At 38.3% G+C, this 24391-nt stretch overlaps 1 protein-coding gene across 2 annotated transcripts; it reads right to left on the bottom strand.

The window, feature by feature from the left end:
* Positions 1 to 630: 630 nt before the first annotated feature.
* On the bottom strand, positions 631 to 24191 carry rorc (RAR-related orphan receptor C). Of its 2 annotated transcripts, XM_080039470.1 has the most exons (12): positions 24074 to 24191; positions 23857 to 23956; positions 10280 to 10365; positions 7987 to 8128; positions 7511 to 7879; positions 7287 to 7388; positions 7066 to 7187; positions 6477 to 6609; positions 6262 to 6369; positions 6016 to 6126; positions 2328 to 2437; positions 631 to 2182 (listed from the first exon to the last, which is right to left on the bottom strand). In XM_080039470.1, exons 2-12 carry the CDS (start codon positions 23906 to 23908, stop codon positions 2018 to 2020), a joined length of 1500 nt encoding a protein of 499 aa, XP_079895596.1. In that variant the 5' UTR covers positions 23909 to 23956; positions 24074 to 24191; the 3' UTR covers positions 631 to 2017. The 2 variants fall into 2 exon arrangements, with proteins under 2 accessions (XP_079895596.1, XP_079895597.1); XM_080039471.1 differs by lacking the exons at positions 23857 to 23956; positions 24074 to 24191 and adding an exon at positions 16137 to 16196.
* Positions 24192 to 24391: the final 200 nt, after the last annotated feature.

Below are 24391 nucleotides of genomic sequence, written 5' to 3'. Positions count from 1 at the left end.
CTGCATATTATTTTTCAATGGGGATGTCCATAATAGATTATACATCTAGGAATATTTTTAACTTCCAATACGCACTTTAATATGCTACTGAGAATGATAAATCAGACGTATCACTTAAGAGATAATTCTGCAATGAATAAACAGTCAGAATCATTGCATTTTCTTATCAAACTCGTTTCCTCACATTTCTAACTCTTACGCCATTATTTGTTACCCTCTTTTCCACCACACATAGATAAATGAACATCTGACTTGATGTGCATGGTGTCAGTTTATTAGAAGATGTACAAGGAATTTGATCTTCATAATAATCTCAACCGTTCCAGAAAAAGAGAGAGGACTACATTTGGAAATACAGTACTTAATGCTGAAACCTCTTCTTTATTCCTTATTCCTTTACTCATGGCTTTTTATGCAAAGAGACGTAGAGAAAACAAAACATATGCAAGTTAATTCAGAAAAAAGGGGGGAGGAAAGTTTGCACACATAGGAAGAGACTTCTACTGCATCTCCACACTTTTTCTAATTGTATTTTTATTTCTACATTTAATGTAACAATATTTTCAAAGCTCAAGAGATATAAAACCCACAAGGATTTAGTCAACCACAAAGGATAACATTTTAGAGGCTCAGCTGCTTCGTAGGATTTAACAATCAATCTGTGACAACATCAACCTGAGGAGAAACCTTTCTCTACAGACATACAAAGACAAAGATGTGGGCTGTTGGGTTGTGTACGTAACTGACACATTCAGTTACATAGTAAATTGTTCAGTTCATGGGGTTGAAACAGTGAGGACGAGAGACCGTCATTTAGTTTACTGGCATTTGATGTATCTGATGTCCTCTTGTTGTTATGCAATATATAAACTCTAGAATATCTAATGAAAATGAAATGGTGATAGGAATCAATCTGTGCAGGTTGCTCTAGGTGCAGGCTCCTTGAGACTGAAAGCGGAAGTTTGAGAACAACTGGCTCAGGCAGGGATAATTGCACACAGGTACAACTTTAATCTGCTTCCCCCTTTCTACAAGCACATACTGTATGTGTGTGTGTGTGTGTGTGTGTGTGTGTGTGTGTGTGCAGATGCAATGCTGCACCCAATGTATATTTCAGGGCAGAAACACTGAGCAGGATCAGGAGGATCTAAGTCCTGCAAGTTTACATACGCACTTGCTCACAAGCCCAACAGAGTTGTATCTGAGGAGTACTTTATCAGCCATATTGAAGTGGAAAAAAATAAACTTTTGGGACATATCCAGCACATAAATAAGATGGTGGAAAAGGTGGATTGTGTAATGTTGACTTTGTTATGAAACTCAGGGAACATCTGTAACGGTATTTGAATCGAGTGTCTAATACAATTGGCATTTATTGCTTGTTTCGGTTATTTTGCTCCTAGAAAGTAATGTTTACTTCTCAAGGGTAGAAGCCAGATAAGCTTCTTGTTTTGTTTTTTTACTCTGCCTGCACATATGTTGTTAATGTATGATTCTTATGTTGGGCTTTTTGACTTTGACTAACAACGTTTATAAAAAAACTTTATACAAACTTCTTAAATTCACCTTTTAATTATGCAGGAGGTCGATGTTCTTACAGATTAAAGTTTTTACAAAATTATTTAAGGTGGAAGACCATTTTAAGTTTGGGTTGACAATGAGAAGCAGCGTCTTGCCTCTTTAAATCTCTGTGTCTGAATGCACTGTGACACACTGGACCGAATCACATCCTGGCAGAAAATGTGTCTCCATGACAATGTACTGACAATAACAAAAACACACGCTTTCCGCATGGAAGAATCAAAATAATTTCATACTAAATAAGTAAAATATTGAAATTTGTGTTTGAACCCAATCTACCAAAAAAAGAGTTCTGCTGGAGATTGTGTGATACTTAATACATTACAAGTACTGTGCTTCTCTCATATATTTTCATTCTTAGAAAAATAGATTCTGTTAGGAAGTAACGATGACTTAAAAACAGCGTGCGTGCCTTTGCATAATTTTTAGTGAATCATCAGTGAGTAGTCCCCGGCAGCAGCTCGGCCTCAGAGGCAAACAGCTCCTTGTAGAGTGGAGGGAACAGAGAGTGAGCGGTGAGGGGGTAGCGCTGACTGAACCAGCGCAGCTTCTCCATGTGCAGACTGCACAGTGAACGCAGCACCGCCATCCTCTGGTACAGCTGCAGGAAACACACAGACACAGTCAGGAAACTAGCAGATCAGAGTATAATATGTTATTTTTTCTATTTAATCCGCTTTAAGTCAATCAGACGACTGCAGTGGTATGGTAACATAGTAATGTAGTAAATAAACTCTGCTCTGTACCTTTTGCATTAGATTGTCTTGGTTGTCTCTGTGCAGGATGTGTGTGAGTCCTAACTCCACGCTTCTTTGCACTCGCTGAACCCTGCCTCTATCCTCCAAACATGGACGATCTGCACAGAAAGAAGGTTTTATTTTTCAAAAAGGGTCCACTTTAATACACATACACACTCTAGTAATATTAACTCCTGTGTGGCAGGTTAATATTACCCTGTCTGTTAACAGCCACTGGGGGGCAGAGAGGTTGATAGTGTGGGAATTAATAAATCAATGAAAAGGGCAAAATGTGATGGAAAGGATGCAGACAAAGGTTGATGTGTTAATCAACCAGTTGTCTGAGACGAGAGATGAAAGATGAAAAGTGTCCTTAAAATGTGAATATTTCAGAAATGTTTTGGGTATGAACATGCAATGTTTGTAAAAACTGAGTGGAAGAAATAAGCTTACCAAAATGAATAAAAATGTTAAATATATTACTTATTCAAATGGCTTTTGGTCTGAAAGATGACCATGAAAAACTGACATAAATAAACATTAATATCTATCCTATGAAGACTGGAAAACAAGGAAATAAAACATCTGCTTCCAAACCATTAAAGGTTCAGGAAGCGGAATGGTCAGTTTAGCTAACTTCCTGTCAGTGAGTGAAGTTAGCAGTCCCCTCCCTCGTCCCACGTCACCACATTAATGCACTGTGGTCTTCCAGAAGCGAGTTATCTAGCATCATCTCAGATCCGTAAGTGTGATAAAACATGATTAAAACCATCAAAACAGAAATTGGGAAGGATTTTTACCTGCTACGCCATTGTAGGCGCATACACATTCACCCATCTGTGCTCTGCACGTGCACCGTCAGTGAGACGGGTGCCGGTTTGTATCGTTCTCTCTTCTGATTATTGGTAGAGGGATCCCAGAAAAGTTTATTTGCCGATTACATGCAGAGCGGGTGACTGCGAGATCGGCTTTAAGAAACGCGCACACTATATAAGTGATCACTGTATGAATAAAGAGCGATTTAACACTTATATTAACCTTCAGTGCATCCTTAAAAAAAATCACACTCTGCCTCCTTCGGCGCTTAAGGTGTCACTTTGGATTGATATGTAGATAAAAATAACATGAATGTATTTTTCCACCAATTTTTTTTTATAACTTTCTTTTTCAACTCGAGTCCTCACCATACAAACCATATTCATCTTTATTTTAAGGATTTTAACCCTTTAAATTCTAGCTGTTTTAGAAAAAGTCACTCGTTTTTTTTAATGGAAAAACACAAAATATCAATTAAAAGCTAAATAATTAGTCTGAATTGGATTTTTTTGAGGGGGATTATAAGAGTGTGATAGATGTAAAAAATGTGCAATGAAATTGATTTGAATGCATTTTTATATTTTTTTATATCTAAGATTTAAAAAAAGACTCACACTCAGCCTCCTTCGGCGCTTAAGATGTCACTTTGGATTGATATGTAGATACAAATAACATGAATGTATTTTTCCACCAATTTTTTTTTATAACTTTCTTTTTCAACTCGAGTCCTCACCATACAAACCATATTCATCTTTATTTTAAGGATTTTAACCCTTTAAATTCCAGTTGTTTTAGAAAAAGTCACTCGTTTTTTTTAATGGAAAAACACAAAATATCAATTAAAAGCTAAATAATTAGTCAGAATTGGATTTTTTTTAGGGGGATTATAAGAGTGTGATAGATGTAAAAAATGTGCAATGAAATTGATTTGAATGCATTTTTATATTTTTTTATATCTAAGATTTAAAAAAAGACTCACACTCAGCCTCCTTCGGCGCTTAAGATGTCACTTTGGATTGATATGTAGATACAAATAACATGAATGTATTTTTCCACCAATTTTTTTTTATAACTGTATTTTTCAACTCGAGTCCTCACCATACAAACCATATTCATCTTTATTTTAAGGATTTTAACCCTTTAAATTCCAGTTGTTTTAGAAAAAGTCACTAGTTTTTTTTAATGGAAAAACACAAAATATCAATTAAAAGCTAAATAATTAGTCAGAATTGGATTTTTTTGAGGGGGATTATAAGAGTGTGATAGATGTAAAAAGTGTGCAATGAAATTGATTTGAATGCATTTCTATTCTTTTTGCTATTTAAGATTTAAAATTTGCCCTCCATTAAGGGCCATTGTACGGCACACAGAATTCTATTAAAACCACACTTTTTGACCCTGCTGCCAAAAGATGAGAGAAACTGATTTTTTTATTATTCTTTTGGTTCCTTGTACTAATGTCTTGACATTTTCCATGTTTTGTGTTTTTTACTAGTTGTTGCTAATTTCACACATATGCCAGTGTTTCAACTACAGGCTAAAATGTAAATTTGCACTCCCTTGCTACTTAAGCCACTGCAGGCCACATGAATACATTATTTGAGATAACATTCCCTGTCTGGGTTCTTCATAATAGCATAGAGTAGTGTATATGTGTATTTCAACAAATATGTATTTGTGAATATGTGTGCCTGTGTGTGTATCAAATAACAGATAGTGAAATTCACATAGAAATACAGCTCAATGTAAATCCATGAAAACAGCATGTTTCGATCCCATGGTTAATTGAGGATAAGTTTGTGAATATGGTAATATTACACATACATCCTGCTCTTATAACTTGAAATTTTATATTTTTATGATTTTTTCAGATGTTTTATGAATTAAGTCCTGCCTATAGCCTTTACAACTGATAACAATACAAAATGAATCACAGTTCCCTCGTTTCCACTAGGGGTATCTTTGCTCTTCAGGCCTATAAGGATGAAATTCACGCATCAGCTGTAAAATAGTAAAAATGTAAAATTTCAAGGTATAAGAACAGGATGAATGTCTAATATTACCAAATTCATGTATTTAACCTCAATTGACCATGGGATCAACACATGCAGTTTTTATGGATTTACACTGAACTGTTTTTCTCTATGTGAATTTGAGTGTCTGTGTTTGGATACACACACAGACACGCACACACACTTATTTGTCGAAAAACACATCTATACTATACTATGCCATCACTAAGAATACAGAGAGAGCATTTCAGCTGAAACAATTTATTCATGTGGCCTGCAGTGGCTAGTAGCAGAGGAGAGCAATATTAAATCTCAGCCTGTAATTAAAACCAATGGTATATGAGAGAAAACCGATGCAATTTAAAAAAAAACACAAAAAATTTAAATTTTCAAGACATTAGTGCAAAGAAATAAAACAAAACAAAAAAAATCTGGTTTCTATCAGCTATTGGCAGAAGGGTCAAAAAATGTCGTTTGAATGGGAGTCAATGAGGCGCTTATTTGGCCAAGGAGGCTGAGTGTGAGGAAAATTAATATACAGTGCATTATTGTGTAAATTAATGAATTGAGGATACAATTCATAAATTGGTCAGAAAACATTAGCCTTGACCAAATATGAAGCCATTTGCATGAACACAGCCTCAGCAGTTGTGAAATGAAAAACCAAAATGTACCAAAAAGGGCCTAAGATGCACTGAAGGTTAACATAAATAAATCGCTTACTTCACTTTTAACAAATTGATTTTGAATTATGGACAGTGCAAAGTTTCAATTAGGTTGCTTATGCTGGTTGAAGTGTCTTCCCCACTTTTTCACGTTTCAAAACTAAGGGATAAAACTGAATCGAGAGGCAGGTGAGTTGATCTTACCTGTTCTGATCAGCACCAGAGCACTGAAAAGAGCGATCTGCTGCTCAGTGAGCTTCAAAGCACACATACCGTGAGCAAAGTCAAACACCGCTGCGATTAAGTCTCCACATGCTGGAAGAAAAAGAAAACCACACAGGTTGGTTAAAAACAGCATTTTTACACCTGTATATATCTATGTATTATATTTGCTGAAAGGATTGAGTGCCTTTGTGCTCAAGGCAGGGGGAAAACATGATAAACACTGACCCAAAGACTTGAAGACTTCAATTCCAGCAAACTTCCCATCAAAGAAGACAGTGTTGTTCTCTGTGTTGAAGAACCGACTCATCCGCACCAGAACCACCTCCATGGAGCCTGAGTGAGGAGGGAAGATGGGAAGAAAAACAGGAGAAGAGAATTTTTTAGATTGTGATTGAAGGTGTGTCGGGGCCCGTCTCCTCGGCAACAACAGGTGGACTCACCAGTCTTCAGGAGGGCAATCTGGTCGTTCTGGCTGAGCAGACGGAAACCTGGGATGTGTTTTGCGAACTCCACCACATACTGCACAGCATCAGTCAGCCGGATGGCACAGTGCTGCCACATCTCATCCACTGACTGGGAGCGAGAGAGTAAGCATTATTTCTATGAAGTTCTTTTTTTGTTTTTGCAAAACAACATTCAAATCAACCTAAAAAGGACTCAAATTTGAACTCCTTCCACTCGATCATTCCAGCACATCTTTCTTCCAATTTAGCAAATGCAGTTTCTGTATTTCACCTCTTTATTTACTGTAATGAAACGTCACAGCAAATGCTTTGCTGAAAGATCAACAAAGTCATTAAGTTCAAACTGAACATATGCTTCACTTGTGATCAAAGAGGGAGAAGAAAAGGAGGAGGAGGAGGAGGAGGGGGAAACCATGAAAAAAGTTTTCTCAGTTTAATGTTTGATGAATCAAAAGCAGCCTCAGCCTCTAGCCATCTGAAATGCCATGTTTTGTTTTGAGTTCACACAGTGCAAGAGACAGCCTGAGAATTCAAGATAATAATACAGTCGGTCAGGTTGGTATACTTTGCTCTGGAAGGCTTGGATCTCCTCTCTGCTGAACAGTTTCCATTTGAGAGCCTGCATCTCCTCCACTCTGTACTGGCAGGTCTCTCTGTGGGAACGCACAATGCTGGCACACAGCTCATCTGGAGAGATAAAAAAAAAGTAAACAGTAGAATTATTATTAATAAAAAATATAACACAAGTGCATGCATTATTATCATCCATCTGTGCTGTTGGCTGACCTATGTTTCTCAGAGAGTGAGGGTAGACGCTGTAGGGATCCTCCAGAGAGGTGTAGGTATGAATCGTCATCAGATCGTGAGACGGCTGCCTGGAGTCAAACCCTGACATGAGGAATAGAGGAGACAGACGATTACCCAATATGCAGAGCAGGATTAAAGGCAGTGAAAAGTGAGCACGCACAAACACACACGCACACACACACACATACTATAGTGTGCCTCACCCCTTATACCGAGGTGTCCACTGTTGTCCCCCCTCCCCTGGGATCTGGACGTTGGAGAGACAGCGGAGCCTCTGTAGATCATGCCGGACACCTGCGACTCGTTGGGAGAGCATAGCAGGTAAGGGTGGACGTCGGCGGCGTAGGGCTGCAGCTCTGCCTCCGTGGGGTAGGAGTAGGGCATGGGATGGAGGAGCCCAGGGGAGCGCTCCCCACGGGCCTTGGTGGAGTAGGACAGGACGGACTGGGGCTCTCCCTGAAGCTGCTGCTGCTGCTGCTGCTGCTGCTGCTGCTGCTGCTGCTGTCGGTGCTTCTCCACCTCAGCGTTAAGAGAGTCCCGCTGACGTTTAGACATCCGTCCGAACTTCACAGCTGCGGAACACAGAGAAATGAACCATCCCCGTACAAAATATAAACGTATGCAGTGATTGAAGAATGGCTAGTCCTTCTGGGTCGGTGTGGGTGTGTTTGTGTCTTACCGTCTCTGCTCATGCCCTGTGCCAAGCACTTCTGCAGACGGCAGTGCTGGCAGCGGTTGCGGCTTGCCCGGTCGATCTGACAGTTGCTCTGCCTGGAGCAGGAGTACGATACAGTAGGAAGCTGGCTACGGCGGAAGAATCCCTGCAGGGTGATTAACCGCATGGTTAACAGATCCAATAGAAAGATGAGCCAAGAGGCACATACCAAAACAAAAAAAACATATAGGGGAGAACGGGGTAATCTGAGCCACTTTTTACATTTGCTCCCCTCTAAGCAAGCAAAAATTATTTATCACTCAAATTAACACATTTCCCATTAATTCAAGATGTTTCCTAGAAATGGGCATTAGCAGAATTTTTTCAAGACAAAGGGCAGTGAAAATATGATTGTTTTAAAAAAAGTTGTCATGTGGCTCACTTTACCCCAGCTGTGGGGTAAACTGAGACAGACCAGAAAAATCAAGGGGGTAAAGTGAACCAGCTGGGGGTAAACTGATTCACTTACTTTTTCCACTCTGAAACTACCATAGCAACACATATTGTAACAGTTAGAATCCTGAAAGCTAGCCACACATTCCAGAACTAATGTCGGACTAGTAAAAGAATGATGGGGTTTGGTCAATTAAGCAAAGGAAATTATCTAAACACTTGAAAGTAACTCTGAACAAAATCAAATACAACATATTATAATTCAAAAGGTTTTAATAAGATTCAAATGAAAGATAGAACCAGTTAGATTAGAACACAGTCTGAGGGTCAGAACACAGGACCCTTAGAGCCAGCTTGTGTCTGGGGGTCGAAGCATAGGAAAATCAGAACCAGCGAGAACAGCCTGGGACTCAGAACACAGGAGAAGACCCAACTGGATTATAACATCAGCCTGTCATACTCTACAACTAGGCCTACTCTACATTCCAGCCCTGAAGGTTACAGGGAAAGATGAGAAGGTGCTCTTTCCGTGTGGTTGCCCCAGGTCGTCTTCCTGGTGTATTTCCTTAGCATGATGGCTTTTCTACAATGTGTATGACATTAAAATAAAACATATGTTATGTAATATTACATTAAAATATGTTTAAGACTAAACTTAACTTGTGCCTCATGGTGGGGGAAAGTGAGACACTGTCTCACTTTCCCCCACCACCACAATTTGAGAAAAAACGACCTCTCTTAGCATTTCAGGCTAATCTTTAGCTATGGTTTTTATATGTTGGTAGTTCATCAACACGTATGATAGAATTTTTTCTACGTGAATACATTTGCTTTGGCACAACAGTTGATTAAGTTGACAGCAAGAAAATGTACTTTTACATGCAAAATACCTATTTTGGTGAAAAAAACATGCTAACCACAGCACCATGAGGTCCTCTCTTTCAGGGCCATGGGGAAATGAGCGGGGCTTGAAAACATATATCTCACATGAACACAAATGTTTTCCGTTGCCTAGATACAGGTGGTGGCTCACATTACCCGATGCCTCAGATTCCCCCGTTCTCCCCTATAGTTTTTTTTTTATCAAATACATAAAACACACACTTTTACTTGGCTATCAAGCTATTTTTGTAACTTATTTCTTGTCATATACTTTTGTATATATTTTACCAGTATTATTTTTTTAACAGTTATTTATTGATTATTTTATCTGTTTCACACAATTTTTTTTACACAAACATTTATTTAGTCTTTGTTATTGGGTTCCATTGTAATAAGTTATTTAATTTCTGAAAGTAATGTGATTATGACTTTGAAATGCAGCTATCTGGATATTTTACAAAAAAAAAATTAACATGTTAGTGCTCTTCAATGAAAATAACTTTGTGACAGTGTCAGTGTTTCTAAATGACCATAAACAAACATCTAGGCCATTTCTCTGCTCACATTTTTTGTTACTTATCAACTCATTCTTATTTGCTTCCCTGCTGAGAGTTTTATGAGAAAATTGATGCCACTCTCATATCTAACTGTTCAGTATAAAGCTGCCAGCAGCCAGCAGCCTATTAGCTTAGCTTAAGGTTTTACTAGTCTAGCGCTGTCGACCAGCCGAGGCTCGGCCAAGAAATACTCAAAGAGGTAACCCTCCGTAAAACCACAATGTGTTTGTTTTTTGAACCAATTTTCTGGCTGTACCCTCATATTTAATAGACATACAGTACACTAGAATAGTTGTTCAGTCTCCTGATGTTATTATCTTACAGCGCAGCATATTTTCCAAACTGTTGAACTGCTCCTTTAACACTGATTTAACCCTATGTTGCTAGGTTGTGCAGTACAAAGCAGCAGTGCGCCGTCATCTCACCTTGCAGCCTTCACAGGTGATGACTCCATAATGTACTCCAGAGGATTTATCACCGCAGATCTTGCATGGGATAACTTCAATCTGGGCTGAAAAAAAAGACAGGAATCAAATAATGTTTATTAATAATAACAGACATTGTCGCTGTGAATCAATTCAAACATACTTGATTTCCAGTATAAGAGCTATTCCACATGAACAGGTGGTGACAGGTGTACTGAAAGAAACATGTCTGTTGTAGTAATATCATTGTGAAGACTGTCTTATTTCAATTACATTAAAAAATTAAATATCTTATAATGTTTGAATAATCTAAAATTAATTTCTTGTGTTCTTTTAAATTCAATAACCATTTTAATATCCGATTAATCATACATTTTTCCCTATATAGCAGTTTGTCACTGTTAAATATGCCAATGACGCCGCACATTTTTACCCACAAAAGCAAACAAGAAAGCAAATTCCCACTGTGAGAACTCAGATCTTCTGCTGTACTTCCCCTTCAACATCTACCCAGTTGTTGTGTGACCAGAGTAAACCCAAAAGGTATTTTCCTCTCGAACACCTCTTGCCTAAATAATAATGAAAAAAATAACCTCAAATACGAAAAGAGAGAGAGAGAGTCTTCTGAGGACATGGAATATTTGCAAATGGCGAAAGGCGGAGAATACAAAAGGTGTCAACCTCATAGTCCTTTCAAGTGGTTGACTGGCTTCTCTTTCACTCTGACTGTCCCTCTTTCATGTTAGTTCTTTCTTTGTGAATCCTTCTCTGTCTGGCTCATAAAGGACACAGCTGCCAGTAATGCAATCTCTCTCCTTCATCACTGCCAGTAACGGCCGTCCCCCCCACCTCCCCCCGTGCCCCTGATCTCTGTGAGCTCTCACACCCCTCAGTCTTTTGTTCTGCTTAATGGCGATTTTTTTTCCTTTTTGTCAGAATACTTTTTGATTTAATACCACAAATGTCAGAAAGCCCCTGGTGTGAGTAGTTATATAGTACAGAATATCCCTGTCATATATTATGATAGCGGACTGTGCATCAAATTCTGTATAATCCACATTATTTCACAGATATATAAAACTGTTTGCTGATGACACACATCCAGGAAGCTGAGCAAACAGTTTTGTAATTTTTCCCCTTTTATGTAAGCATGATTTTATCGATTAAAAAAAGTAAGTTAAAGTGCACTGAAGGTGTGATCTGTGTTCTGCAGGAAAGCTGCAGCTCTTATGTCGGCATCTTTACAGTAGTATTTGCGTTTCCGTGCATAACTGTGTCAGATTGTTTCACGACTCTGTGTTAGTGTGTCAATGTGTGCCCTCTTTCTATGGTGCCACAGGGATCCCCTAAAGCCTCCAGAGGAGGACAGCCGGTATCTGAGGTGAAAAGACTTTTAAGAACGCCAGCGGGAGTACAAACTTTGACGATTAGTGCAGAAATACTCCCTGCAAACTTAGTTGCGGCCACTTCTAATAAAGGTAGAGGTGAATGATGAACCTCAAGATTCACCATGATAAGGACTAGAGTATTTCACAGATTTAACAACACACTTTGACTTTGACTTGACTTTGACACCAACATTGTGAAAGAAAACCTGATGATTTGGTTAAAATAAAACCACTCGACACAAACATTTCACTGAGCGTTTTGGAGTCGATTATCCGGTGAAATAAAGTTACTGAGCTGTGGCTATGTTTGCATTTCACTTTTGTCTGCAGTAAAGCAAGACAGGCAGAAATATCATTTTTCTCACAATTTCAGTTTTGATTCTCAACCTCAAACAACAGGAAATCCACTGTGACCCACAACCTTTCACTGTTCACACACACACACACACACACACACACACACACACACACACACACACACACACAGGGCTTTGATAGTCCTCAACTGAATTTATATTGACAACCTCAAAACTCGTTAAAATATCAGACGCAGCCTCATCAGTTATTTTAGTTTCACACCACTTGCAGGGTCTATAATCTGCCTTTGACGTCCCTGGAGTAAACAGTTTCTATAATGAGATGTGAACTTTACAATAGATAAACATCATAGAAACTACGATGACCAAATCCTGTGAGCCTTTTCCCTTTTTTTTTGATGACCTTGTTATCTCCAGCCACAGGCCTAGACCAATCAAAGCCAGCAACTCCCGGGATGTGTGCAAGCACGCGCAAGAGAAAAATACTGAAAAAACCTGAACCACCTTCATTTCCTCCATCAGTGTTTTTTTTATTTATTATAGAGACCGAGATACAGTATATTGTGTGCAGCACTCAATATGGCAAAAAAAAATACATGTAGGTTGAAACAAAACATTATATTCTACAAATGCCAAAAGACATATAAACTCATGTAGCAGGCCTACTCAACAGCTCAGTAGATTGAGGGTTAAAGGATTATTTTTTTATATTGTATATCCAATGTGAACAATGCACAATCAGTAAAAGGAAAATTACTTTTGCTTTTGTCTTTCCAGGCAACACCAACTGGTACTTTAGCTGCAGTATATATATATGACATGATATATGGTAACTTGACAAAACCTTGACCAAACCCATTTTATATTTTTAACGCGTTCAAGTAACGAAACCAGCCAGAAGAGGTCAAAAAGGGAAGAGTTTGGAGTACAGTATATACAGTGGCTTGTCAGTATAAATAGTGACACCTCCCACGCTTCCGTATTCAAAGTATACCAAGACGATTCCACATAGTGGTAGACTGATTGAAGCATTTCAAATCAGTGTTTATACTTATCAATCACTTACATGCTGCTACCTTAATAACCAGTTCTGTCGATGATGATAAAACTGCTACATCTAGGGCTCTTTGATAAAATAAATCACGCTGAACAAGTCTGACATTTTTTCTTCATCAACTTCATCAATATACATCACCTTAAATATACATCAAAAAAAGCTAAAGTAAATCACTGGAAAAAAACCCAGAAAGAAAGGTTTTATCTCTGGATTTTAGTACTCGTTTAGTACTTTCGCGCGCGCGTGTGTGTGTGTGTGTGTTTTGTGGGTCTAGGGGACGATGCATATTGCCTCTCTCGACTCATTACTCTCAGCTTGTCAGCAGTCTTTTGTTTTCACTGTAAAACGGACAAAAAAACTCAACTTTCCTCTGACGGAAGCTTATCTTTGGTACATACTCACGCAAAAGTGCACACTAAGTTTTTATTTACAAACACACACACACACACACACACACACACACACACACACACACACACACAAACATGCGGACTAAAAAAAGATCCTCATTCACAAACACATACTGTAAATCAAATAACATGTTTTTTATCCCATAATGATCACACACAATTTATGATGATTCTATTTATCTTTAACACTACTGTTTTCATAACTTATGTAATATTATTTGAAATTGTATGTGTAAATAATTAAATTAATTTTGTTTATTTGGCATCTATGATCATTTACATTCAATTATAACTATTTTTCAAATTATTCTTTTCATTTAAGATTTTATATAAGATTTTTATTTATTATTAGATAGTCAACAAGTACGAGGGCAGAGGGGAGGCAGTTTATTGCGAAATATTTGTAGTTAACAGAATATAAAGTTATATAAGTTATAACAATGTTTTCCTTATGTATTTGCATTCAAGAGTACAACAAATAAAAGATAAATATCAAACCAAATTCAGATTTAGATTCAGGAGTAGAAAAGGATCTGTAAAAGCTCTAAAAATTAGTGACTGGAACAAAATTTTAATATTCCTGTCAGGATTCATTTCCTTTGCAAGGAGCAATAATCTAGACCTGTTATAACTTGAAATACGTGTAATTTGTTTTGTTTTTAAAACACAGAGGAAGAGGGGAAACATTTTTAAAAGTCATGAGAGATAGTTATTGCCAATAATGCCAAACAGATGTTTTTAAACAAAAATGATTTAGACTGCTTCACTATATTGAATATTTTGTGACTGAACATTTGAGCAATTACGGTTATATACATACATTTTTTATATACGGCCTGCAGGTGTTATCAGCTCAATGTTTGAGAATCAAACTGTGCTGGCTTTTACATAAATGTGAGAACTCCTTCACTCCTGAGTTTCATTCATTATTTAACAACAACAGAGTGAGAAAAACTACCAACACTATCTTATATGAGAGAAAGAGAAATGATCAAAGCTGATGTGGAAACTAATTAACATCAGATTTACCATACTGTGCTTTGAAGTGCAGGCTGAATTTGGGGGTGTTTGAAATAGGTAATGTTTTGACAGTAGCAACGGTTATGAATCAGCCCAACTGCTGTATTACATTTACCATGTTTTCGGGGGGAATGTGTCACCTGCGATTTTTGATGTTAGCTTTGATCTGAAGCCAACCCATCTTTGCTGCCATGGGAAGTGCTGTGCAGGTTTCTGCACCCAGAGGAACAAGGAAATCCTTTCTGATCAAGATATGTGTAAGAAAATCTACGCAGGAATCCCCCCGACACGACAACAACAGCCGTATCAAGCCCACTGTGCCTGTTTGACGCAGGAGAATGAAACAATAAATTGTTTACTGCTAAAGTGAAGTCACAAAAATAATATGAGGTTGTAGATTCGGCAATGGGAGCCTCATTTTTCTTTCTTCCATGTGCACAGTATCCGCAACTGCAGGACTCAGATATGCTACATCTAGGCGCCATCTAACAAGCAGCTGTGTGTGCCTGTGTGCAGCTATGATGTGTGTGTGTGCATGTTTGCATGCTGCAAGAGGTATAAAGTGTGTAAGTGACTTGCATACAGAAGATTAATTATATATCAAATAATTTGTCTCTTTTCCCCTATCCTTACTCCCCTCGGTGTGCTATTCTTATTCTATAAACCTGGAAGCACTTTGTACACTATAATGTATTATCATTTCAATTATCACATTTTCACAATATTATTAGCATTTTCTCTGCATCCTGTCTGTGTGTGGAGTCAGTCCATTCAAACTGATGCACTGCTGTTGTGACGCATTCTGTTTTCCTGTCTCTTTCGTTCGAATTCGTAGAATTTGTGGAAGTGCATTTGCAAAGGTTTTCTATGATCCTATTATGATCTGGCCCCTATTGATCGGTATTGGTTTAATTAGTTAATTATATTAAATATCATGGAAATATGACGCATCTAGAATTTCTGAAATTTGTTTCAAAATTCATACACACATTTTAAGTCAATTCCGCCTCTTGCACTGTATAAGTGGGAGGGAGAGAGGGTTGAAATATCCCAGATATGATTCAAATCTTAAAAACATCAAAGGCAGCTAAAAATTGAGTCATGTCACCAAAACATGAGACTGAAACACATATACCGAGGTGACCGTACTTAACCATCGGCCAATCAAAAACTCTGCAGAAACCCAACAAATTTACATAGTAAAGAAATAAGAACATTTGCCCTAATATAGCTTTAAGTGTATGTACATGAGCATGTCTGTTTGTGTGTTGTATGGGATATGTTACAGAGCTACTAGAAACCTATTTGGCTAAGGAAAGCCTCAAACATTACATAACATACAAAATCGTAAAAATAAATAAATAAATAAAGAGATAAATAGCTTGACCTTGGTTTGATAAAAACGCTAGAATAAATAAATAAAATACAACAATGTAAAAAGCTAAACGTCACATTTTATAGACGTCTTGATGACAATACATTGCAACATAAGAAGCATCAGGTCTCCATCACATAATCACTTTGAATCAGTGTTTACGATAATATCAGGGTGGATTGAAGATAAAATTGATCAAATAACTTGATTGCCACCCACACACACACAAACACACACACACACACACACACACACACACACAGACAGACACCAAAGAACTTTATCCCTACCTCGCATCATCCTCACTCCTCCACTTGTCTCAGACGTTTGTCCCACTTTCACAAACTCACTTTTCCTCTCTGCCAAAAGTCTGTCACACTTTTTTTTCTGCACCACTCGTATTCTTTCACTCTTTCAACCTATCTCCCTTTTTTTTCTTCTCGTCCTTTATCGTTCTGGGTCGGGTGCTCACTGCAGCCTTAGTACACATATACAGACTTTTGAGTGTCAGTCGCCGCCTCACCTTCCTTGTTAGCTGTGTGAGTGTGTGTGTGTGTGTGTGTGTGTGTGTGTGTGTGTGTGTGTGTGTGTGTGTGTGTGTGTGTGTGTGTGTTGTGTGTGTGTGTGTGTGTGAGAGAGAGAGAGACACAAAGAAAGGGGGGACTGTCCCCTGCCCTGTCGTCTTTCTAAAGGTACTTTTTCCTCATACTTTTGTTGGCATCCTTCACCCCCTCACTCAACACCACACATTGAAAAAAAACTCCTAATAGTGTCTCACACCTTTGAGACTCTCCCTGAGAATTTAAAAAAACATTTCAACAGGAATATGTCACAGAAATGTTTCAATACAGCGAGATTGTATCTATTCTCAACTCACACACTTGTCCTGACGATGCTTATGGTATGTGTTTTATACACTTACACTTATTTTAAAAAATCAATTGAGGAATAATGTATAGGCTTCACACTTGCGCTTTTTACAGTTGAGTTTGCAGATCTTGGGTCTGGAACCCCCAGTGATGGGGAAACTATCAAGATATTTTACTTGATCTTGATAAGCAACATCACACTATCTTACAAATGTATTTATAGATTAAAGTAGTAGTGCAAAAATATGACCATATATTTGAATGTTGCGGCTTGTCAAGGTGGAGCTCATTCAGGTTTCACACTGTTGGGCGGTTTAATCTATAACAATGGATTATATTTCATAAACTTGATATCTTGTATGTCAAATCTTGAACTTCAAAGTAACTATACCTACCACAAATGTGGTACAAGTAACAGTATTTGAGTGAATGAATATACTTGGTTATCTTTCTCTTCCTTTATCATCCCTCCATCTATAGCACCTGACTGATGTACCCAACAACGCAAGACCAACATGGCTTTTCATTTCACTCCCACCCCTCCTTACTCCTAACCTTCAAAATAAAATCCAAAATGATACCATCACTCTGCAGGTGAAGCAATCTGGGTTGACATACATGTACATTTACTCACAAGCAAAGATATATACCGATAATCATGTATTATTATTATTACTTATGCTCAATTTGTCTATTGTAACATAACCTTGTTAACAACACGATAGTTGGTGGTGTGTTACACACAATATCCCCACACTTGATAACACACACACAGGTGTGCTAAAGTTGTGGCAGAAAGTGTTAAACCAAAGAAGTTAAAAAAAGACTAGATGCTATCGCTGTCATCTGCATTCAGATGCCAGAGTGCCATACACGCTGGTATTTTCATCACTGTGTGTGTGTGTGTGTGTGTGTGTGTGTGTGTGTGTGTGTGTGTGTGTGTGTGTGTGTGTGTGTGTGTGTGTGTGTGTGTGTGTGTGTGCTTGAGTGGGGCAGCACAGGTGCAACATACAGCACACACCCTGTGTTGCTAATGGCCCAACTCCAGCGACACCACAGTGTGTGTGTGTGTGTGTGTGTGTGTGTGTGTGTGTGTGTGTGTGTGTGTGTGTGTGTGTGTGTGTGTGTGTGTGTATGTTTTGCTGTACAGGTGCAATGTTGTATGTTTCACTTACTATGAAGTAAACCACAATGCATGCACAAATATCTAGCACAAACACAGGCAATGCCATTACAACAGTCATAGACACACACTCTACACACGGAGATATAGTATCTCATAGAGAACTTACTTAAATGAGTCTTCTTGGACACAACTCCTGAGGGAGAAAGAATTAAGTGTGTGAATCAAAACTACGCAGCTCTTACTGTATTTTAACCGTATTGCGTATGAACACTTAAAATTTGGCTAAACCCTGTCTTAACTCCACACTGAACCCAGGACTAAATACACCGGTACTTTTTAAAGAGGGTTAGTGTTGCCAGTGTTTGAAAATAACTAAGTTAATTTACTCGTGTACTTGTACTTTACTTTAGTACCTACATGTTCTGCTACCTAATATGTCTACTACACAATCACATCTAAGTAAATCATTACCAGTGAGACCCACACTGTATCAGGGTTGGCTTTACGGTGAAATATCATGCTGAAAAAAGTTGTTAATCACTGTGGTAAGAACTGTACAAATACGCAAGTGAGCATTGTTAGTAGGCATGGGGCGGTATGATATTTAACAGTATGATCACCTTAAGCAAAAATACAAGGGTATAACGATTACAGTTCTCAAATGTGTAATTTTGAAATATTATTTTCCTTTATATCTAAACAACATATATAATATTCTGAACATTATTGACTTGTATGATAACATAATAGAATAAATTGTCTAATTACTCTATACAAAATTTAAATGAAAGCAGTCCTTTAAAACTTTTTCATACCTTGAAACTGGTTATCGGTCCATGCCTAATTGTTAGCCAATGGTAAACTTTTTATGCACTCTGAAAATGAAATATTCAATTACACTAGCATGAATTAACCAGTCCTCAACTTAAACTCTGGCTGACACTAATTCAGCTGTGATCCTAAAAAAAATTTGTAAAAATCCTTAGGCAGTTTGCAGAACACAGTACTTTTTATATGTACAAAGGCCTGCAGACAGATAAGAGGCCTGACTGATAGCAGAGAGATTAAATTTGAGGATTCCTACGTATTTACACTGGTATGTGTTTATGCTATGCCCCTGTGACTCTTTTGGTACCCATATATTCACACAAGAGATAAAGGCAAAAGGAAGGTGGGTGTCTGTGAAGCAATACGTCCTCTTTTTTGTCTGCCTGTTTGACCACAATTGTGAGCAAGTCTAAGTTGCAGCGAGTGTGGGTAAATGCGTGGAGGGTCTGAACCAACAGGGTTTATTTCTGTAGTTGAGTGTGTGTGTGTGTGCGTGTGTGCGTGTGTGTGTAGGTGTGTGTGTGTGTGTGTGTGTGTGTGTGTGTGTGTGTGTGTGTGTGTGTGTGTGTGTGTGTGTGTGTGTGTGTGTGTGTGTGTGTGTGTGACAGAGAGGTTTGAAGGCAGGAGAGATAAGTATCAATGGAAGACGTAGCGCTAGCCGGTCTTTGTCTGGCGCTAGATCAGGCCCTCTGTGGTTTCCACTGTTTTCCTCCCATCATCAAATCAGTTTTGCTTCATAAGCAGAATGCATGGAGTGAAAGCAGAGCAGTGCACACACGCGCGGAAAATGTAAAGTTTCAACACTACCTGAGCAAAAGTTTGAACCTGATTGTTACATGTTAAATGTATAAGATTTCTGTTTAATCAAATTACATTTGAAGAACTAAATACAAGCATTTCCTAAATGAGAGCAAGGCATTCTTTTCGAGAGTTGTTGAGCACAATAGTTAATATGTCAAACAGATTCTATTATTAATTAATATTAAATTGACTTTGGTGCATGGGGAGACTTAAAGTCTTTACATACATACAGTAAGTCAGTTATAGAAAAGTTCAACAGTGTTGTCCCTGAACCTTGTAAAGTTTTGTATTTATCAGTTAATGAAATTACTGCACCCACAATTCACAGATAAGAACGGTTGGTTGATGGTTGGATTTGTTGGTTGGTAAGTCACAGATTTTTATCATCAGAAATTAGCCATGTTAAATTACTTTATAGTCACTGGAAACACTTGCTGTCATTTTGGTGTTGTTAATTATTTTATCACTTTTTTTTTATAAAAGTGATCACCACGCAGAAATGGAACGAACGGCTGTGGTCAGTGGTTGGTGGTGAAAAAAAATCTAATGCATTTTCCTATATTGGCTTCTGTATAAACTAGCTCAAATGTGAAAGAGCATGTACAGTACACATTTAGTAAGACACACCTGTCAACTAGGCCATAAACTCACCACTTTGCACAGCATACACACACACACACGCACCCACCCACTCGCGCCCCCCCCCCCCCCCACACACACACACACACAGTATATTGCCCTGCTGAGGCACAAACATAAACAGCCCTCAGCAAGTCAACTCTAACTAACGTCTCTACACTCTGACATCTAAGCCGACTGCTGAAGTGACAGTTGCTGCATTACATAACATCAGTGAAGACCACTGAACACAGAGAGTAGGCTGGCAACTTTGCCTGAATACAAATAACAACACATACAGCACTATCTACTGTTGATTAAAAAAAAACTAAAAATAGTCATGAAAGTGGTGTGTGGTGGTTGTCATAACTTGTTCAATAAATCAGAAAATATATGAGAAGAATGTTATTTGCTTAAGGACAAAAAATGACATTATATAACAAAAATATGAAAATTTACATAAAATGCATAAAAGGACATTTGGGAGAATTTCATTGAACATATATAAATGGTATTTATCAGTATAAGGCCAAAATGTATGGGAATTCTTCAATGGAAAGTATGTTTGGTCCTATAAAAAATTTATTAAATCTTATTCATATTAAATTGCAAAAAAGAGGCCAGTTGTTTGGTATTAGGATTCACCGATCTACTATTTTTCATTTTTAAATCTGACTCCTCTTAGAATATTTAATTTCAATCATCAAGTGTTTGAAACTCATGTATCTTGTTATGCTTATTTTGTGTAATACCATGATCTTTTGTTTGACTATTTCTGTTTACATGTTCAAAATAAAAAAAATCAATCAATCAATCAATCAATCAATCAATCAATCAAGTAGATCAGACCTCCAACTCCTTAACAAGTTTTTGAAAGTGTAAAGTAAATATTTTTATTGAAGTGCAACAATATGTCAAGAAATAAATATCCACAAAACAATAAAGCTGCAAACATAAGCTGCCATCTGCTTTCTGAATATAAAATTGATAAATTATTTTATATGCAACAAAAACAACCAAAAATGTGAACTACAGTAGATATATTTGCATAGCTTTTTGATTATATTTAACATATGCTATATGTATATATATGTAGCTATGGTCTTAAAATGTAATTTTCTTCCATAGTTAAAATAATTAAATAAAAAAATAAAAAAGTACTATGGAATTTGAATCGGTACCTGGATCGCGGGTCGTCAGACTGATATCAGATGAGTAGTTTACAGTCACATCGGACCATGTACCCATATATATATTTTTTTTTTGGCATTTTTATGCTTTATTGACAGTGTAGAGCCAGAGTTGAAATGGGGCAGAGAGGGGAGTGACATGCAGAGAACGACCGCGGGCTGGAATCGAACCCGGGTCTGCTGCTGGCCGAGGCCCATGGAGGGGACGCCTTACCAACTGAGCAAAAGGCGCCCCGATACTGAGTATTTTGATATTGGTGCTTGACAAGGCCAAGCACCAATATTAAGTTTGCAAATTACTTGAGAATAACATTTGCAAAAGATAATTGGACCCACAATAGATCCCTGAGGGACATCAGAAACAGTTTTGGTGTATCCCATAAAGAACAGGAGCAGACCTTTTCTGTAGAGGGAAAGCAACATAGAGATGCAAAATCCAGTTCTCGAAAAAATGAGTAGACACCCACAATAGCCACTAAAACCAAGACTCTCATCACCTTGAGAAGAGCTACCTCAACAGTATGCTAAACTGTTCAACCACACTGAAACTTCACTTCAACCAGAGTGAAACACCATGGCAGCAGTTCCAGAACCTGATAAGTTAGCTGATGTTTTTTTTCTTTTTCTTCAAACACCTTAAACCCCTTAACACATAATTTGTATTTCCCATTCAGTAGTTCTACAGTTGTTAAAATGGTCCTCATGTAAACTGATTGAGCATCAGTCAACAATAACAGCTATGCATCATCATAGACAATTGTTAAATTAAGTTTATTTGAAAACGTAGGCATCAATGTTTGGCTGCACAGCTTCAGTTTGAATCATCCTAGGCAGGACAGGGAAGTTGTAAGTGCTTAAGGACAGTGGTATAATATCCAAATGAACCAGTTATTCCCTACCGTACAAGTGAGAATATATACAGTATATGATAATATAGTTTAGCCCTGTATGGCTGTATCTGTGTGCCTGTAAGACTGACTCAAACAAGCAGCTACAGTTTACTTTATTACCGACACATATTTTTACTTCTCTTCTTACTCTTTGAATGTGTAAGCAAAAAACTGGCAACATAAACACATAATAGATACCAAATGATGTCTGTTTTTGCTCTTTATAACAATTATACTATTAAATCACTCTATTAGTGACTAAATGCATACTTTATTTTATAAACCAGAGGCTGAACATGAGTACGTTCACATTCATTTCTAGTAAACCATGCTGTTGACCATTTTCACTATTTATGATTGATGAGATATAGTTCCCAAAGTAAACTGTTGACAGTAAAGTTATCGATAGTTTATCCACATTATTTTAAGAAAATATCAATGCTTTGAGTAGACAACTCAGTCTCTGAGGCAGATGCATCAAAAACTGGGCAGATAAAATATCTGGCTTGATATAACTGTTGTTCACTCACTGTATGTTTAGGTAAAATTTTAAAATGCTGTACTATTATGCCGACTATTATTCATATTTGATCCTACATTTGCAGTAGTGTAAAGTACAATCTTGGCATGTGATAACAGTTCAGTTAGAGAAAGTCTGTAACTCTTTAAAAAAAATATTTGTGTATGTGTCGTATATACCTGAAACATATATGTATATCCCTTTGTTTCTACTATAGAAAGAAAGGGCGACTGTGGCTCAGTTGGTAGAGCGGGTCGGCTGATGATCAAAGGGTTGGAGGTTCGACCAGTACCAACCAGACATTACTTAGGAACAAACTGAGGTGGAATGAAAGCATAACTCAAGTTACCAACTAACTAAAAGTAACATTTAAGATGCAGGACTTGTAATATGGGTATATTATGCGACAGTGATCCTGCTAAATTTACTTGTGTAAATGGTATAAATGTTTATTCATGTTCACTCTTCACATCACATCCACCAAACTGAGCTATGAGCGAAAAGTGCTGCTCATCCTTGATGCTGTAAATTCCAGCAAACTGTGTTGCCATGCCTTGTGAGTAGGAAAAGTGTGCAGTAGGTCTCTGTAGCAGAGGGATGAGGTGTCTTTTCTCAAGTGACTGCCAACGGTTTGATTTTAGCCCGCGGGAGAGGCTTTGAATAGAGAAAGCATTGACCAAAAGCAGAAGCAATAATAAGAACTAATCCTAAAGGATTACTTCGGCTTACCGCCATTCTTACGCACTCGCAGCACCTTAACCACACCCCAGCAGGAGGGATGAGGAGGAGTTACTGGGCACAGACAAGTGAGAGTGAAGAGAAAGAAGATGATAGTGAACGATTTGACAGGGGAGACACAAACAGAGAGAGGGAGAGAGAGAGAGAGAGAACCAGCTGAGTAAAAGGTGAGCTGAATGAGTTATAAAGTGAGAAGGGGGAGGTAGAAGTGGGTGGGAGTGGGTCACAGAAGGGCTTGCTGGGAGATCAGATAAGGTGGGCTTTGTGTAAATAAGGGAGAAGGACATAGAATATTCTTATAAAACTGATCAACCAAAACTATTCCAAAAAGGTGCATGCTATTCCATGACCATACATTCTATGACCATTCAAATAGCCAACACCTGCTGCAGCGGAATTATGTGACCTGCAGAATAGAAGCTCCTCTTACCTCTTTTGATGGGGGTGTCAGCTGAGGGCACGTCTGGCTCCTCATTGTCCATAACTCTCCTCTCAAAACACTGGTTGGCCCTCCTCACTCTCACCTATCTCTGTCCCACACAGGCACACACACAAACAAACCACAGACACAAGATAAGTAATTGGTTTTGAACTCATGCACGCCGAAGGTATAATGTGACAGAAGTGGGGCGCATCTACGGTACTACCTGTTGGTCGCTCTCAGCGCCCGGGCCGGCGCAGGCATTTGAAAACATGCATCGCCATCTCGCCTCCGTCCTGTCCTTACAGGTCCGAGAAATCGGCAGTCATCCTCCTAACCCCGTGTCCATACCCCTTGTACACCTTCTCCTGTGCGGTTGTTTTGAAATATTTGTATTCCCCCCGAGGCAGCAGCAGAGAGGAGCGAGTGCTGCTGGACCGGTGGGCCGTTTACAAGCCGTGCGCCACGGTCTCCCCCCTCCCCTCCTTACCCCGCGCTCTCTGTGCGCCCTTACCGTCCCAGGCTGGAGAGAGTTATGTCACCG

Source organism: Ammodytes marinus, assembly GCF_949987685.1.
Source record: "Ammodytes marinus genome assembly, chromosome: 13".
Taxonomy (NCBI): Eukaryota; Metazoa; Chordata; class Actinopteri; order Uranoscopiformes; family Ammodytidae; genus Ammodytes; species Ammodytes marinus.
Note: the sequence above shows the minus strand (reverse complement) of the source record. Positions and strands in the feature narration are given on the sequence as shown.